Raw genomic sequence first — 18,905 nt, forward strand, 5'->3', positions numbered from 1 at the left:
TTGCTATACTTAAGATTAGGCCAAGTTGTTTACTTGATATTCCCAGTATTGGAGCTGCGCCTTCCACTCCCATGACTCTTGAGATCACCTTGTTCTATACCACAGGACTCTGTCACCTTTGATACATCTAGTTGACCAGCCTATTCACAGTCTGTCCAATTACCCAAGAGTGGTTCAATAGGAATGATAATAATTAACCAAATCAATCAAATTTTCTCTTGCAAAGTTGAATTTGAGACCTGGACAGTAAAGTAGTTAATAGCAGACTCAGAAGCTGAAAGGCACACAGAGAAAAAACTATAACTAAAAGTTATGATACAACATAACAATCGGGGAGTAGACAGCAGTGTTGAGTATGCAGACACATAACTAGAAGTTAAGTGGTAGTAGCAGGAGCTGTTGATACAGAGAGAGCATCCCTACATAGTGACAGACCATAGAAAGGGATCCAGACAAAATACCTGATTTTTAAGAGCTGCCTTGGATCCAGCATAGCCTCCAGTTCCCACACTGAATTTAATCCCATAAAAGACCTCAGTCCTACATGATTGAGATTCCTGTCTTCTTTATTTTCCCACAAACCTTGAAAGAAATCTTTATCACTTAAAGTAATATGATCTGTGCAATCAAAGATCCTAACTACCACATTCTCTAAACCATGCTCTCCCATTTCTGTGCCTTTGTCATCTTCTCCGCTTGCATGTTTTGCCATCACAGTCTTGGTATTACAGGTTATGTATCTAGAGTCCAGCTCAGACGCCACCCCCTCCATCCACCCACCCTGATGTTTCAACTGCAAGTTAATGACTCCCTCTCTCTTCAGAGCTCATATTTCTACTTCTTTTAAGAGTATTTCTCACTCCCACCTCTGCATTATATGAAAACATCATTTCTATTACATTATGAGTATCTTGAAGTAAATACAATAACTATTTCATCTGTTTCCTTTAGAGCAGAACTAAGCATGGAGCCATGCACAGAATAGGTACTTAATTATTTACTGCTACTTCTATTGATATGTTGCCTACCTTCTCCCCATTTCTCAGATCTTAATTTTTTCATGGTGTCAGTTATCTTTAAGAACATAGCACTGAACCAAAACTGGTTTGCACATAGTAAAATTTCAATATATGTTTGCTGAATGGAAGATCTAACTTTTACTTGATATCTAGGTAAGCATCACATCTTGTGCCCTGGGCATCACAAGGATATACACAAATATTTCAAATTAAATGTTTTCAGTGGTAGGCATGCCCCTCCTACTGTATTGCAGATTTCTTCTAAAGGCATTACCACCTTACAAGTCACTCAGGCTTAAAAACTTTAAGTTGTCTTGCCACCACATCTGAAGTTGCCTTGTCGTAGTATGTGTTTCCCCAAACGTAGAATATGAGACATAATGCCAGTAGTTTATCTGGAAGTATAATTCCAAAAGGCAGAAATGAGAAGTGAAATTAGGAAGGAGAAAGAACCAATACAAAGAAAGGCTTTTGGTTGTCTACCACTAATGGAGATTGGCCTGTGGGACTGTGAGAAGATTTATGAAATGTATCTCAGAACCATCTAACCAACTGAACCATCAGGGAAGGGGCGGCCAGATGGCTCAGCTGGTTAGAGCATGAGCTCTGAACAACAGGGTTGTCGATTGGATTATCACATAGGCCAGTGAGGTGTGCCCTCCACAACTAGATCGAAGGACAACGACTTGGAGCTGATGGGCCCTGGAGAAACACACTGTTCCCCAATAAAATCTATTAAAAAAAAGAAAGAAGGTAAGAATCAGCAATAGGTCAAGGGTTGCCTCACAGACTATTAATTTCCCCCACACAACCAGGTTGCACATGCATAAGAGCCAGGCATGTTTCTAGTATGCACATTCTGTGATACAGCATCAGAGAAGCTCTGGGGTAGGAATTGAAAGGCCTTTGGCTAGGCCTGAGGTGAGGCTCAGTCACACAGACAGGTTGCATGACTATATGTTAAGAACTGTATTTGCAAGCCACACTTTCATGGATGCTGACAAGATATGAGACTCCTAGATCAGAGACAAAGGACTTTATTACTCAGACTAATTAGTTTTATGTTTGTATCAATGTTCTCCATTTCTGGAGTAGTTGTCAGTACTAGTAAGAACTGATTGCTGCCCCTCCAGGGAGGAAGGGATCTGATATAATCAGTTTTCCACCAAGTGTCTGGCTGGTCTTCTCAAGGGATAGAGTAATAATGAGGGCTCAGTATTAGTCTCTTCTGCTGGGAGGTTGGGCATGCATTCAGTCACGATAGCCAGATCAACTTTGGTTAGAAGAAACCCAAATGTTGTACCCATGCATAGCCTTTATTCCTGCTATTATGGCCACTCCATGTATAGGCCCATTGTTTAAGCACTGAGATGGCCAAGTAGAGTGTCTGGCTGATATCCACAGGATAAGTCATCATGCCTACCTGGTTTCTGAGTGCATCTTTTGTAACATTTGTTCTTTGGTGGACATTATAATGAGACACAAAGATCTATAAACTTTGTGCCTATTTCTTTAAGTCCATCTATTCATCTTTTCCCAGAACTCTTTATCCCCACCTTCTGATATTTCTTCTTCTAGGACCCTGATTAATCAGACAAAACATTCACTTCTAGGAGTCCACATATATCCATATCTCAGGCTACTTTCTTTCCATGCAAAGTGAATGAATGAATATACTGTTCTCAATTCTACCTACTGGGAAGATTATCCTTCACCACTGTCTTTTAGGGTCAGTGTAGAGCTGTAATGCAGCATAGTCTATGTTTTATTAGTACCAACATATTAACTGACCTTTCTGTGAACTTGACCTAAGCTTCCTGTCCCCATCGTTGGAGTGAATTGAGAGAGAGGCTTCAGTGCAGCAGAGGTAAGTGACAGAGGAATTTGGGTCATCTGTCATTGTAATTTATTCATATCTTCTGGTCCTGCTTAGACCCAATTCCAATCTTTGTTTCATTCCTCAGCACCTAGAAGCTTCTATCTGGCAAACCTTGGATGGTCTAACTCTGTGTGTGTACATCACAGTCCTGAGCCCTGTTCTCATGGGAGACCGCCACTACAGAAACTTTCAGGCTTCGCTTCTCTACACAGCTCCCTCCTCTATGAAATCTCACCTCAAAACTTTCAGCAATTTCTCTTGTCTTAAACTCTTATCTCTGCCTCCGCAAATCAGTGGGATCCCTGGGTTCTGCCAGAACCCAGTTCGTTGAGCTGAATTAAGAACTATTGTCAGACAGATGGACAATCGTAGGGCTCATTTTGTTAGTTCCTTAGGGATCAGAGTCTTATACTTTTTATTTTCCTTTACCTGAAAATGGATGCCTCACATATTTTGTTGGTAAGTCTATTCCTGTAGTTACTGCATTATGGTCAGAAGTGGCATGTGAATGGGTTTATAATTTACATCAATGTCATTATGCTATAAATTTTATTAACTTGCTTCCTTTTTCACACGACACTGTTTTCAAGACGTGTTTATATTGCTATAGATACATAAAGACTGTTGCTTTTAACTACAGCATAGTGTTCCAAGGTGTGAATTTACTACTTTTATCTTTCCACTGCCCTAGTAATAGATATCTGGGTTGCCTCCTACTTCTCCCTACAACAACAAAAAGCTATGAAGAATATACTCTGTAATTATAGACCTAGGACTGGGAGTACTGCCTTACAGTATATAAGCATTATTTGATTTTGTTAAGTGCTAACAGATAATTTTCCAAAATAGTTGTCAGTTTATACTCTCATGAACAGCACACAAGAGGACCAAATCTTCTCATATACTTTTAAATATTATACAACTTTGTCATTTTTGTCATCCCAATAGAATAAAAATGGCATTTCATTGTTTTATGTTTCACTAATTACCCATGCCCTGGAGCATTTCTTCATGTCCCATTTAGCAATTCAAGCTTCCCCTTCTATGAACTGCATTTTAATAACATATTTCCATTTTTTCTTTGGGTCTTGTTTGTACTGATTTGCAGGAATTCCACATATATACTTGATAATAATCCTCTGTGGGTTTTAGATGTATATATAATATCTTTATAGAGTCTGTGACTATTAACTTTATCTATGGTATCTTTTATTGGATAGAAATCCTTATTTTCACATAGGCACATTTTTGGTTTTGAGTTTTAAAAGCCTTTCCCTTCCTCTAAGTAAAGAAAAAAACCTCTCACTCTTATTCTTCATAGTTGTTCTTTTCAAAATTATGTCTTTAGTCTATCTGGGATCCACTTGTGTGTATGGTGTGAGGTAGCCATCAAGTTTTATTTCCCTACTTATAAAAAGCCAGTTTTTCCAAAATCACCCACTATATAACCTGTACTTTTCCCATTACTTTAGGGTGTCACCTTTGTCATATATAAAATTCCTGTTTATATAAGGGTTCAGCTTATGGTTCTGTTCCATTTCCCTATTTGTTTCTAAGTCAGTGACATGTGTGCATGCTTTTAATTACTATGGCTTTATGGTATGTTAATATGGTGTTATTGTGATTATATCTTATTTTCTATTATCATTTCTAGTTGTTTAGGGTTGACATATTTGTTTCTTTAAAAATTTTTACTGAGGTGTAACATACAAGTATATAATAGAGTGGGGAAATCTTAAGTGAAAAGCTAGATAATTTTTGCATGTGTATGTAATTGTTATAACCACTATCCAAACAAATACATAGAACATTTCCATCATCTGAGAAGGTTCCTTGTGCCCTCTCCCTATCAGTAACCCCTCCAGGGGTAACTACTATTCTGACTTCTACAACCATTGATTCATTTTGTCTGTTTTTAAATTTAATATAAGTGATGTCATACAATATGTATTGTTATTGTGACTTCTTTCAACATTGCCAGGGAGATTCATCTATGTTGTGTGTGTATCAACAGTTTGTCCTTTTTCATCACAGTGTAGTAGTCCATTGTATGAATTTATTTATCTATTCTAATAATAGATATTTGGGTCATTTCCAGTTTTGAGCAATTACAAAGAAAGCTGCTATAAACGTTCTTGTACATGTCTTTTGATGAACATAAACACAAATTTCTTAGTGTTACGTATGACCCTGGGTGTATATCCAGGGTCATATGTATGACTAGTTTTTGTTGGCACTGCCAAACATTTTTCCAAAGTTATTGTACCAAGTTACACTCCACCTGCATTTCATGAGAGTTCTAGTTGGTCCACATCTTAACCAATACTTTGTATTGTTAATTATTTAAATTTTAGATATTCTTTGGATGAGTAATGCTACCTTATGGTGGTTTTAATTTGCATTTCTTGATGACTAATGACACCGAACATGTTTTCATGTGTTTATTGTCCTTTTTTTTAAAAAAAGATTTTATTGGGGAAGGGGAACAGGACTTTATTGGGGAACAGTGTGTAATTCCAGGACTTTTTTTTTTCCAAGTCACGTTGTTGTCCTTTCAATCTTAGTTGTAAAGAGTGGCGTTCAGCTTCAAGTTGTCCTTTCAGTCTTAGTTGTGGAGGGTGCAGCTCAGCTCCCGGTCCAGTTGCTGTTGCTAGTTGCAGGGGGCGCAGCCCACCATCCCTTGCGGGAGTTGAACCGGCAACTTTGTGGTTGAGAGAACGTGCTCCAACCAACTGAGCCATCTGGGAGTTCAGTGGCAGCTCAGCTCAAGGTGCCCTGTTCAATCTTTAGTTGCAGGGGGTGCTGTCCACCATCCTTTGCGGGACTCGAGGAATTGAACTGGCAACCTTGTGGTTGAGAGCCCACTGGCCCATGTGGGAATCGAACCGGCAGCCTTCGGAGTTAGGAGCATGCTGAGCCACCGGGCTGGCCCTATTGTCCATTTTGTTTTTGTCTTTGATGAGATGCTTATTTAAGTCTTTTGGGCATTTTTAAATTGAGTTGTCTGTTTATTTGTTTACTGATATATAGGAATGTTTACATATTCTGGATATAAATCCTTACATACTTGGATTGATGTATCTTATTAACATGCCGCTATTTATTTATTTTTAACTTTTATTTATTTTAAGTGTGTTTTTCCAGGACCCATCAGATCCTAGTCAATTAGTTGTTTCAATCTAGTTGTGGAGGGCGCAGCTCACAGTGGCCCATGTGGAGACTGAACCAGCAATCTCGTTGTTAAGAGCGCCGTGCTCTAACCAACTGAGCTAACTGGCTGCCCCGATTTATTTATTTATTATTTTTAAATAAACTTTTAATCTTAGAATAGCTTTAGATTTCAAAATTATTGCTAAGTTAGTGCAGAGAGTTCCCTTATACCCTACATCCAGTTTCCCCTATTTAACATCCTATATTAGAGTGATACATTTGTAACAATTAATGAACTGCTACTGATACATTATTATTAACTAAAGTCTATACTTTATTCAGGTGTCCTGTTTTTCCTTAACATTCTTTTTCTTTTCTAGGAGCCCATCCAGAATATTACATGACATTTAACTTTTACGTCTACTTGGACTCCTCTTGGTTACAATATTTATTATTTTAAAAACTTTTCATTATTACGCAATTATAAATTCACAGGAAGTTGCAAAGATAATACAGAGAAATCCTGTGTACTCTTTACCCAGTTTTCCTATTACATCTTATGTTAGTACAATATAAAAATCAGGAAATTGACATTGGTACAATGTGTGTGTAATAGTTCTATGTCTTATTATCGAATGTGTAGATTTGTGTGACCACTACTGCAATCAAGATACACAGCTATTCCATTGCCACATCTTCCTTGTGCTAACCCCTTTACAGTCACACCACTTCTTCTCCACCACCTCCTCTAACCCTTGATAACTCCTAATCTGTTCTCCACTTTTATAATATTATCATTTTGCCACTATTGATTTTTAAATTGACTTTATTTTTTAGAGCAGTTTTAGGTTTATAGAAAAAGTGAGCAGAAAATACAGAAAGTTCCCATATACCGCTTCACTCCTCTCCTCACAGTTTCCCCTATCATTCACATCTTGCATTAATGTGGTACATTTGTTATCATTGATGAGCTGATATTGATACGTTATTAACTGAAGTCCATAGTTTATATTAAGGTTTACTCTCTGTGTTGTACATTCTGTGTTTTGACAAATGTATAATGACATATGTTTACTATTATAGTTTCATATGGAACAGTTTCATCACCTAAAAATCCCCTGTGCTCCACCTATTTTTTCCTATTTCCCTCCCATGAGCCCCTGACAACCACTCATCTTTTCACTTTTCTCATAGTTTTGCCTTTTCCAGTGTCATGCGGGGTGGCCTGCAGGGTCTCTGGTCCCGCTCCCCACATAAGAACGCAGGATGTGGCTAGGCCAAAAAGGAACACCCACGGAGCCATAGCTAGGGGAGTCATACCACTATAGACTCACTAGAGGCTGGAGTCACACGATGTGTGACCTGCTGTCTGCTTTTCTGCCTGCCAACCGACCCCTTACTAACTGCAATCCGCCGTGCTAACTGCAATCTGCGCTTGCCAGCCACCATCTTCTTGCTAGCCCCCATTTTCTGCTAGCGTAGCCACAGCAGTTATATTAGTGGCCAGTGGCTCACTGGTTACAGCTGACAGCCAACTAGCCACAGCTGGTGGCCATCCAATCACAGTTGATGGCCATTTACTACCTGAGCCAGCACCTTTCCACGTGAGGCTGAGAGCCTGGAAACTGCACTCCTGGCTCTGTCCCCACATCCAGAATATCAATGTAGTTAGAAACATCTAGTATGTCATCTTTTCATAATGGTTTCTTTCACTTAGCAATATGTATTTAAGGTTCCTCTATGTCTTTTTGTGGTTTGATAGCTCATTTCCTTTTATTGCTGAGTGATATTCCATTGTATAGATGTACCAAATGGTTTGTTTATCCATTTACTTATTGAAAAACACCTTGGTTACTTCCAAGTTTTGCCAATTATGAATAAAGCTACAGTAAACATTCATGTACAGATTTTTGTATGGACATAAGTTTTCAACTCATTTGAGTAAATGCAAGGATTGCTGGATTGTATGTTAAGGGTATGTTTAGTTTTGTAAGAAACCGTAAAACTGTCTTCCAAAGTAGCTGTACCATTTTGCATTCTCATCAGCAATGAATGAGAGTTCATTTTGCTTCACATTCTTGCCAACACTTGGTGTTGTGACTGTTTTGAATTTTGGCCATTTTAATAGGCATATAGTGGTATCTTATTGTTGTGTAAATTTGCAATTCCTTAATAACACATGATGTGGAGCATCTTTTCATATGTTTATTTGCCATCTGTATATCTTCTTTGGTGAGATGTCTGTTCAAATTACCATTTGTTGAGTTATCTGTACTCTGTGTACTATGCATGCAGGGCTTTTGCTAATCACTTGATATATATGATCTTGCACCAACTTAATGATAAAATTGCTGTTGTTCCTATTTTACAGAAGGAAAAATGGAGGCCCTCAGTCATATCAAAGCTAGTAAGTTGTAGAGTCAAGATTCTACTCACGTCTGTTTGACTTCGAGGCTAACGCACCTTTTACTAAACCATAATGGTATTGAGGGTCTGTGGCTGACTAGAATAATTTTTCCCAGCTAAAAGCTAGGTGCTTCTGAGTTAGCTCTCAATTAGATTGCCTTCCTAGAAAATGAAGGCTACCAAATACCCCAACATAGACCTCCTTCCTGGGAAATGGGGTAATCTGACCTGAGGGTAGTTTTCTGGATATTGCAGCCAAAGCTACCTCACATGTATTCTGACTTTTTCCTCCCTTTCAATCTGCCTGTTGTGCTAACTCTGAATATTAAAGGACTGTTAAACATGTCCTGCATATTAAAGGATAAAATAAGTAGCATATCTCTCCTACATTATGAGTGGGCAAATAAAAGGAAACTTTTCCATTGTGAGTTAAAAGAATAATCCTGATGTGTGACTTTTCTTTTGATCCTCATGGCTACTCTGAAAACTTTAGATGAGAAAGAGTATCCACCTGTTCATAGTAGCTAAAAATTGCAGAGAGTCTATTGTTTTGTACACCTGAAACTAATTTTTTAAAAATTGCAGAGTCTTCTGCTTCCAACCATGGTGGACTAACAGTGAACACCTCCTGTTGTAAACAACTAGAAACTGAACAAAATATATGAAACAACTGTTTTCAGACTTCAAAGAAGAAACATTAAGATTGTGTTCCCTGAGAGAAAGAAAACAAATGAGGTAAGTCCAATTGTTTCCCCAGTTTTGTGTCCAAAGGCACAATTTGAACAATAGGGCAGGGAGGGGTTCACAGGAAGATTTGTGGTCTCACTAAGTCAAGGAGACATAGATTAGGGCATATAGGGAGGCCAAAGTAGATGGAGATAGCAGAGTAGCGTTTTGAAAGGAGAAAAATAGCACAAGAAATCCACAAAAAGTGCCCCTGTGCCTTTCCTGAATATTAGGATGTACATATATAGGATGTGAAACTTAAAAGATTGGGCAAAAAATAACCAGAAAGCTCTGAGTTGCACAGTCCCTAGAGTTCTCATAGGTTTGGGACCCTAGAGTTCCCACCAGCTAGATTATAGAGGCCATATTGATCACTTGGGACATGAATAGAAATCCCAAAAGGCCACACCTTAGTTGTACTGTGAAGTAGCCCTGTAATAAGTGCTAACTTTGATGTACCCTTAAAAATTTTATGAACAAGACTTGTGTCAAACTGAACCGTAAATAACTTAATTGCCCACCAGGACAAAAATATAACATTCACTAAGGAAAGACAAGAAAATTCACTCTCTCAGTGACATAAAATTCACAATACACAGTATTCAATAAAAAATTACCAGACCTGGTAAGAAGTAGTAAAATGTGACAGAAATTACTAATACCAGGAATGAAAGGAGGGATATCACTATAGATACGGCAAAGAAACTTCAAAAAGACAGTAAAAGAGTAATATGTGGATATTATGAATAACTTTATGCTAATAAATTTGACAACTTAGGTGAAATGGACAAATCACTCGATAGACAAAAATTGTTGAAATTGACCTAAGAAAAACTAGAAAACCTAAATAGTCCTATATCTATTAAAACTGAAATTTACAATTCAAAATCTTTCCAAAAAGAAATCTCCAAGGCTCAGATGGTTTCACTGTTGAATTCTACCAAATATTGAAGGAAGAAATAATACCAGTCCTACAGAAATTCTTTCAGAAAACAAAAGAGGAAAGAGCAAATTTTATGAGGCTAACATTACCCCGACACTAAAACCAGGTAAACCTATTTAGGAAAAGGAATCTACTGACCTATGTCCCTCATGAAGATAGATACAAATATCCTCAAAAAATTTAGCTATGCATATTGAATCCATCAACATGTGAAAATGGTAATACACCATGACCAAGTGAGGTTTATCCTAGGAAAGCAACATGTGAAAATCAATTGGTATAATTCACCATAGTAACAGAATAAAGAAGAAAATCCATATGATGATATCAATAACTCTAGTAAATATTTGACAGAATTCAACACCCTGTTCATGTTAAAAACTCTAAAATACGTAGGAATAAAAGGAAACTTTCAATTTGATAAAAAGAATCTATGAAAAACCTATCGCTAAACAATGGGGAAACAGTAAAACTTTTCATATGCAGAAGACCTGATTACCGTGTTTCCCCCAAAATAAGACCTACCCGAAAATAAGCCCCAGTTAAGATGGTCAGCTAGATGGATGCATTTCATATGTTATGACGATGTTCCAGAAGAAGATGACATGACTAAATGTGGATTGTTGTACATGAAAAAATAAGACATCCCCTGAAAATACGCCCTAACGTGTCTTTTGGAGCAAAACTTAATGTAAGACTGGGTCTTATTTTCAGGGAAACACGGTATATACACAAAAAATTCTAAGGAATGTAGAAAAACAAACTACTAACATCAATGTTAGCTTAGCAGAATTGCAAGATACAAAGTCAAAAAAATTGTATTTCTAGATACAAGCAAGCAATAAATAATTGGAAAATGAAAATTTTAAATATCATGAAAAATAATATGAAATATTTAGGGACACATTTAAGAAAATACATTCAAGATCTGTACATTAAGAAAATACATTCACAATATTGCTGGCAGAAAATTTTTAAATATCTAAATAAATGGAGAGCTATACCATGTTCCTGGATCAGAACACTCAATATTGTTAAGGTATTAATTTTACCAAAATTAATGTATTGATTAAATGAAATAACTATGAAAATCCCAACAGACATTTTTTAAACTAGAAACAAGCTGAATTTTCCAAATGTATTTGGAAATGCAAATAATCTAGAATAGTTTGAGTAACTTCAAAAAGGAATAACAAAGATGGAGGATTTATACTACTTGACTTTATGACTTACTAGATAGCTACATTAATCAAGACATTGTGATATCGGCATAGGGATGGATAATATATCAATGGAATAGAATAGAGAGTTCAAACATAGATCTACATATATTTGGTCAATTGATATTCAGCAAAGGGGCCAAGGTAATTCAATGGTCAAAGCATAAACTTTTCAACAGATTGTAGTATACTAACAGATCCTGGGTATTCATATGCAGAAACAATTAACTTCAATACTCACCTCACATCATAGAGAAAAATTAAGTCAAACTAGCTCACATACCAAATATAAATGCTGAAACCATACAATTCCTAGGAAAAAAATCTATACAATGTTTGGGTGGAAAGATTTCTTTTATAAAACAGAAAAAGGACAATTATATAAGAGACAATAAATAAATTGGATTTTACCAAAATAGAATAATGCTTATTGAAGATCAATTAAGAAAACAAAAAGGGCAAAACACAGATTGAAAAAAGATATTCACAATACAGAAATATGACGAAAAGAATTAAACCCCGAATATCTTACAACTCAATGGCTGGAAGGCAGCAACCCAATTTTTAAAATGAGCCAAAGATTGAAACAGACACTTTATAAAAGATGATACAAATGGCTAATAGCACATGAAAAGATGCTCAACATCATTAGTCATTAGAGAAATGTATATTGTGAGTAATGACCTACTGAATCACATACCACCACATATTCACTCTACCAGATACAATTAAGAAGACTGAGAATTTACTCTGCTGGTAAAGATGTGGAACAATGAAATGCCCATAAATTGCTGGTGGGAATGTAAAATTGTACAACCAATTGGAGAAATGATTTGTCAGTTTCTTATAAAGTTACTACAATACACTCCAGTCATTCCATTCTTAGCTATTTATCAGAGAAATGAAAACATATATCCACACAAAGATTTGTACACAAATGTACACATCTGCTTTATTCACAATAGCAAAAACCTAGAAGTGACCCAAAGGTCCATCAACAGATGAATGCATAATTTTTGTATATCCAGTCAATGGACAGTCATTTAGCAAAAAGGAGGGTATTACTGATTACACTCAACATCCTGGAAATAATCGCAGAAACGTTATAATGAGTGAAAAAAGCCAGACACAAAAAGTACTTGCTGAATGATTCCATTTATATGAAACTCTAGGGAAGGCAAATCAAATTGATAGTGATAGAAAACACATCAATGGGTATCTGTGGCCTGGGGTTGAACATGCAGGATTAACAGGGAAGGGCCGATAGAGAAAATATTTATGTTGATTGTGGTGGTATTACATGGTGGTGTTACATGGGTGTATAAATTTGTGAAAAACCATTCAATTTTATATAAATTATACTTTGATGAGGTTGATCTTTAAAATTTTTATATGGTTTTGGGTATAAAATTCAATTTTGTGTAGATCAGTGTACTTAAAAGAATGCAGTAATAAAATGGTCTTCCTGTGACAATTTCAATACAAGATTGTCTTTTCCCTTTCCTTGTATATGCTAAGCTTTAGACACGTATGAGTCAAGCTGCTGAATGTGCAGACTTATAGCTGCTGGGATGGATTCTCTCCTTTTTTCTTCACTTTCTTTAACTCTCCTTCCTTACCCTCTTACCTTCCTTTCTCCTCATCCCTTTCGTTAAAACCTATAACAATTAACTTTTGTATTGAACTTTATAGTTACAAAGCACTTTCCAACTTCATTTGATTCTCAGAATAATTTTGGGAGGCTGGGATAGGAATAGTTACTCATTTTACAGATGGAAACAACAACAAAAATGAGGGCCAGTGAGATAACAATTATACCCAAGGCAGCACAGTTGTCACATGCCTTGGAACATAATCAATAGCTGCTTTCTTAGCTTCCTTGTCTTTTTTTACCCCCTACATTTTGAATTGTTTAGAGTAAAAATCTTACCAAGTTGTAAAAATGAATTCCATTTAGTTACAAATGTAATGATTACCTTCATTGAAAAAACTAAGCTTTACGAAAATTTTCATCTAAAATGTTCTGGATATCTGAAATAGACCTAACATAGTAAGAATAGGATGTACGGTCTCAGTGATTATGGGATGCCTTGACAAAAATCTTGTCACCTCAGACAGATCAGTCTGGGCCTTAATATGCCTTTGGTACTTATCATCAAGGGCCTTGTCATTGGTGTTCACCCACAAAATTCTGCAATGGAAGGCTGTAAAGGGAAGATTAATTCTTACCTTTCTTTTATATTCTAGCGATCATGGTCGTATCCTGAATCCGCATTTCCTCTCTGCTACCTGCAGCCAGATATTTTTCTGTTTGAATAATAGAGCTATCATTTATAAGATCAGTTAAACAAATCATACCTGCATTGATCTTTATCTCTTCTTGATTTTTGTCTAATCCTATCCCAGTTCAAAACCACTTTTGAAAATCCATAGTTTATACTTTTCATACTTTTCTGAATTCCTCAGACTTGCCCAGGGAGGCATAGACTTATCTAAATTGGCTGTGGCACTGGCAACTGGAATTGAGGGGTGTGATAAGGTTACCTACTTATGTTTATACTGGCCTAATTTAGTGCTTTTCCCATTAATCTTCACACATTTATTTATTGATCACACTCATTTCTGTGTCTGCCACAAAGAGATAGACGTGGTCCTGTCCTGGAGAAGTTCACCTCTAAATTTCCAGTGATATCTGTGTTGCTAGCTTGACAAAATAAAAAGAAACCTACAAATAAGTTTGGTGTGCTAATCTCACTGCCAGGTAAGCTCCTGAAGGGTCCTAAAGCCAAGCTCCTGAGGTAGATAAAGGAACTCTGGCACCCTAGATAAAGTCCAGTATCCTATGAGGGCTGTTCTCTCTGAAGCTGAGACACAGGCCCCATTCTAGCTGTAGATCTGCAAATCTTGCTGGTTTTCAGTTCCCAGTAATCAGGGAGAGAGGGAATCAACATTTTTGGGGCACCTTTTATGTGTCAGGTGCTCTTACATACATTGTGTTATGTTGTGATTGTCACAATTCCATGATGTACGAGTCAATTCTGGAATCTAAAATAGATATGTACTAGAGCAAAGAGGACTGACTTTGGAATCAGGAAGATTGAGGTTTCAGTTCTGGCTCAGCCACTAGTTCATTCATTCCTTTCTTCATTTATTCACTAAAATATTTATAGAAATCCTGGTAAACATTAAAGATCTGTGGTAGGAGGTGAAGATCTTGAAGTGCATAAGACATAACCCTTGCAGAGCATTTGAGATCTTGCTTCCAGCAATTGTCATCAGTTTTGACATAAACTCAAATAAACTCTTGCAAAAGGTCTCTGTGTTCCCCTTTCTCCCTTTTGCAAACTAAAAACAATAATTGATCTTTTAACTAATTGTGTTTGAAGGTTTATGATTCATTTAAGTATCTATTGTTAAAAAACAAAATTCAACAGAGTAAATTTGAAGATCCAGTTGGATTTATTTAAGCATTCACGAATCAGGCAGCATCCCATCTAGCAACTAGAAGGACACTGATGAGTTGTTCAAAATGGAAATTTTTTATAGGCACAAAGAGGGTGAGACTAAGAAATTAAAAGAGTGGATTATTTCAAGCAAGGACACTTCCTCTTAGGGGAAAGCAGAGGGACTTCCTTCCCAGGCAGATTACCTCACTAGTGTTGATCAGGAAATACCAAACTGATTGATTAGATTATGTTTTTGGAAGATGGTAACATTAGATCAGGTATTAAATCTAGGTTTGGTATCATGGGGCTTTCATGATGACATTTTGGGCCTATGGTTTTCTGTTTAACACTATGTTCACATAACTTTATAACAAAAATAACAGATGTGAAATTATTCAAAATCTCAACATTCTAGAAAGTCAATTACTTTTACTTGCTAGCCTTGTTTCCCAATCTTTGTCTGTTACAAAGTTGTATCCTTACATAAATGTTTTTATGTTGTTACAAGGTATATAATATTTGTAATTTTACATTTAAGTGATATAAAATATTTTATTATATATTAATTAGTAATAAATATATTAATGTGTTATATATTATATGGTGTGAAATATTTATGAATGGATTCTTGTAACTTGCCTTTTCACTGTGATGGTTGGATATATCTGAATGAATATTTCCATCTGCTGAGTGTGGATGAAAACCTCCAAAAAGGAAGTTTAGGAAAGCAGATGTACATTTTTCTATATTTTTGTGTTTTTCAAGAATGAATAACAATAGGAAATTTTTATGCATAAAAAATGTCATTTATATACAAAGCAGCTCAAATTGTTATTATTAAATACATATAATAGTCAAAATATCAACTTTTGTGTGTGTGTGTGTGGATTTCTGACACAATTGGGGAAAAAACTTGAAATCAGTTAACACAGTGAAGAGTTAACCAATCCCATATTGCTCGACATTTCTCTTGAGAGAAGTAATTCAGTGGGATGAAAACTTTGAAAACAAGTGTCCTAGGTTTGAAATGCTAGGTGAACCTCTTACATTCTAAGTGAGCTTGGGCAAGTTATTTAACTTTCTGAAAATGTTTCTTTAACTGTTTTAAAGAAGGTGGGTTTTAATAGGGATTATGCTTTTATTCTGCATTTATTTTACTCAATAAAAAGCCGTAATTTTTTATTATAATAAACATGTTATGTGATAAATACCTTTTAAACATAAAGCTCATTTAATCTTTTGTTATTTCCTTAGGATAGTCACATAAATGGGATTACTTGGATCAAAGATTCTAAACATTTTTATGTTATAAACAGTGTCAAATTGCTTTTCAAAAGATTTCCTTCAATTACACAACGAGCAGCAATGGATTGCATCACTCATTGCATCGGATTCACCTTATAGCCACTACAAGTATATTATGATGTGAAAATTTGCAATTGATTATTTCAATTTTCTTTCTGTGGAGTCTGACGGTTTTCCTTTTTCATTAGCAAGACTTGTCAGCGTGAGACAGCTCAGGGCCACGTGGGCTGCCGACTGCACACGTGGACTACATATCCCAAGGTGCTCCGCGGCGCGACGACAGGAAGTGTCCGTAGCATCTCCCGCCTCCAGGCCGAGGCGAAGAGGTTCTATCCGGGGCCTTGGCGCTTCTCTTTCCTTTCGCGCCGGTTGCCGCTGCGGAGTGCGGCGGGTCCATGTGCGCAGTGAGCGGCGCTCTACCTGGCTCAGAAGCACCCGAGCCCCGCGTTTGACCGAGTCCGCGCTGCGATGGACCCCAACACCATTATCGAGGCCCTGCGGGGCACTATGGACCCAGCCCTGCGTGAGGCCGCCGAGCGCCAGCTCAATGAAGTAAGGACGCCGGGTTGGCGGCGGCGGGCAGGCGGTCTGTGTCAGGCCAAGCCCTCCGGGCCTGGCCAGAGACGCGGACGGCGTCACGGAGGGGCCCGACTGGAGGGGTGGGGCGGGGACCTGACGGCGAGTGCCACGCCGGGGCGCCTCAGGCTGCTACTGCTGCTGCTGCGGTGGTGGCGGCGGCCCAGGCTGCCTTTGCGTCGGATCCTGAGCTGGGCCTCTGGCTGCGGTCGAGGCACGAGGAGCCGGCTGAGGCGAGGCGGGCGTGACCGGCTGGACACATGGCTGGGTCGGGTAGCCGACCGCCTTCTGGCTCATTCCTCACTCGTTCCTCGCGCCCAGGAGGGGGCGAAACTCATTGGGAGGTTTTTCAGACGTTTCCGGGAGCAGTCTCTCTGTTGCCGGGTTTTGGAGGGGCTCTTGGGAATGTAGAACTGGTCCATTGGGAGCTGCGCCTGTCAGCTTGTCACTTCACTGGGAAGCACAACTTTCGCCTCTCTGGCTGAGCTGCTGGGGGAAGCTTTCAGCAGCAAGCCCCCGCCTCTAATTTAGCAGGGTGAGGGTAGTGCGAGATACTCACATGAGTCTGATTCACTGCTCTTTAATAATGCCTCAGTCGGGAGGCAGGGCGATGTACTGGCAAGTGTCAGGTGAAGTGCACCCTTCAAGGTAGAGCTGCAACACTAATTTCTTTACTGACCTTGGGCAGGTCGCTTAACCTTTTGATGCTGAGTTTTCCCCATTCATAAAATTAGGCCACAGTGTTGCTGTGCCTGTCAAGTGAGACACTAAGACAGAGTGCCTTGAAACGTGCCAAGCTCCCTATCAAGAAGCTGAGGGTGGCTTCTTTTTTCCCACGTTTTTGAGGGACCCTCAAAACACCCTTGGAAAACAGCCTTATCATGTGGGTATTTTGTGCTATCTTTAGTTTCATTCTCTGTTTATAAATTTCTGCAACTTTTTATATTTTAGTGAGCATTTTAAATGTTTCTTAAAAGGACCGCTTTAACTTCCTATGACAGTTAATTGTCTTTGGTAACCATACTCCTGATTTTGGCAGCTTTAGTGAGGTTTAGGGTACATTTTTTTTTTTTAACGTAAAAGGAAGTCCTTTAAAATAGAAATTGAATTATTTTATGCTCCTCTTAGTTGGTAGGCAAATCACTTAAAAATGTTTATGTTGACTTACTAGAAGCTGCACGAGTATTCCTAATTGAACATCATCAATGTACAGTGCAACTTTTAGAGAGCTCTGCCCTTAAGAAACTTATATTTTAAGACCCCCCACAGACTTGAGACAAATTAAGTATAAAATTGTTTTAAAATAAAAAGTTAAATCTATTTTATATGTAAATGAGACCATCATTTGATTATACCAAGAGCTATGCTCAAATACCGGGTCTCAGAGTAGCTTTGGGGAGGAACTTAGATTTTTTTTTGGATAGGAAATAGTGAATTGAAACAAGTTCCCAGTTTGAACCATTACTAAACTATGGAGGGACTTATGGATCACTTATTAGTTTGATTTATTTTGTGATAGGTTAAGGTGAGCATTATTTTGTTTATGAAGTATTAAATGCATGTATAAGCCTAGACACTCTAAAAATTTAGTCATAGTTATGACTAAATGACTTTGCTCTAATAGCACATTGTATTTTGCTCTAATAGCACATGACTTTGCTCTAATAGCACATTGTTTTGACTAAACATACTTGCAGGTAATTACCAATTTTAAAAATTATTATTTGAAAGAGTTGGTTCCCTTGTAGAAAAATAAGATAAGTAATACTTCCTGCAAATTTGAAAATTTATTCCTCCAGCAGGTATTGAATGTCTAGTTCTATGCACTAGCATCTTGTAATGGAGACCTGGAGTAAGTATTTCACAAGCTAGTTTTTGGAAGATAAACAAATAAAATAATACTCAGGGCATTTTTTACTTAACTGTTAAGGTGCTGTTAGGGTTTTGGAATACTCTGGAATAGTGAACACTGCTTATCTTTTCTGTCAAAGGAAATTTGGTATCTGGTCTGCATTTGTGATTGTTAGTTATTTATATTTTTTAAATTTCTTTTGATTATTACACCTAGATTTTTAAAGTAATCTTCCTAAGGTAACTTTTCTGTTAGAGTATTCTCATCTCTAATCTTCATTCTAATGGAGTGATTCCATTTGAATAATTTTTGCTTTGACTTTCTGTGATGGAACCTTGATTTAGGAAATAGATCCCAGATAAGTCTTGAAGCTTAACTGTAGT

The 18,905-nt window shown here is 37.4% G+C and overlaps 1 protein-coding gene across 1 annotated transcript in view; it reads left to right on the forward strand.

Annotated features, from left to right (window-relative positions):
• Positions 1-16,377: 16,377 nt before the first annotated feature.
• Positions 16,378-18,905, forward strand: part of IPO7 (importin 7) — a 47,733-nt gene continuing 45,205 nt past the window's right edge. The window contains exon 1 of the mRNA XM_019728877.3: positions 16,378-16,646. Coding sequence (XP_019584436.1) covers positions 16,563-16,646 — 84 coding nt within the window. The 5' untranslated portion in view covers positions 16,378-16,562. The remainder of the gene's footprint in view (positions 16,647-18,905) is intronic.

This window comes from Rhinolophus sinicus, chromosome 14 (assembly GCF_057876585.1).
Source record: "Rhinolophus sinicus isolate RSI-liver-muscle chromosome 14, RSI-T2T, whole genome shotgun sequence".
NCBI classification, from domain to species: Eukaryota; Metazoa; Chordata; class Mammalia; order Chiroptera; family Rhinolophidae; genus Rhinolophus; species Rhinolophus sinicus.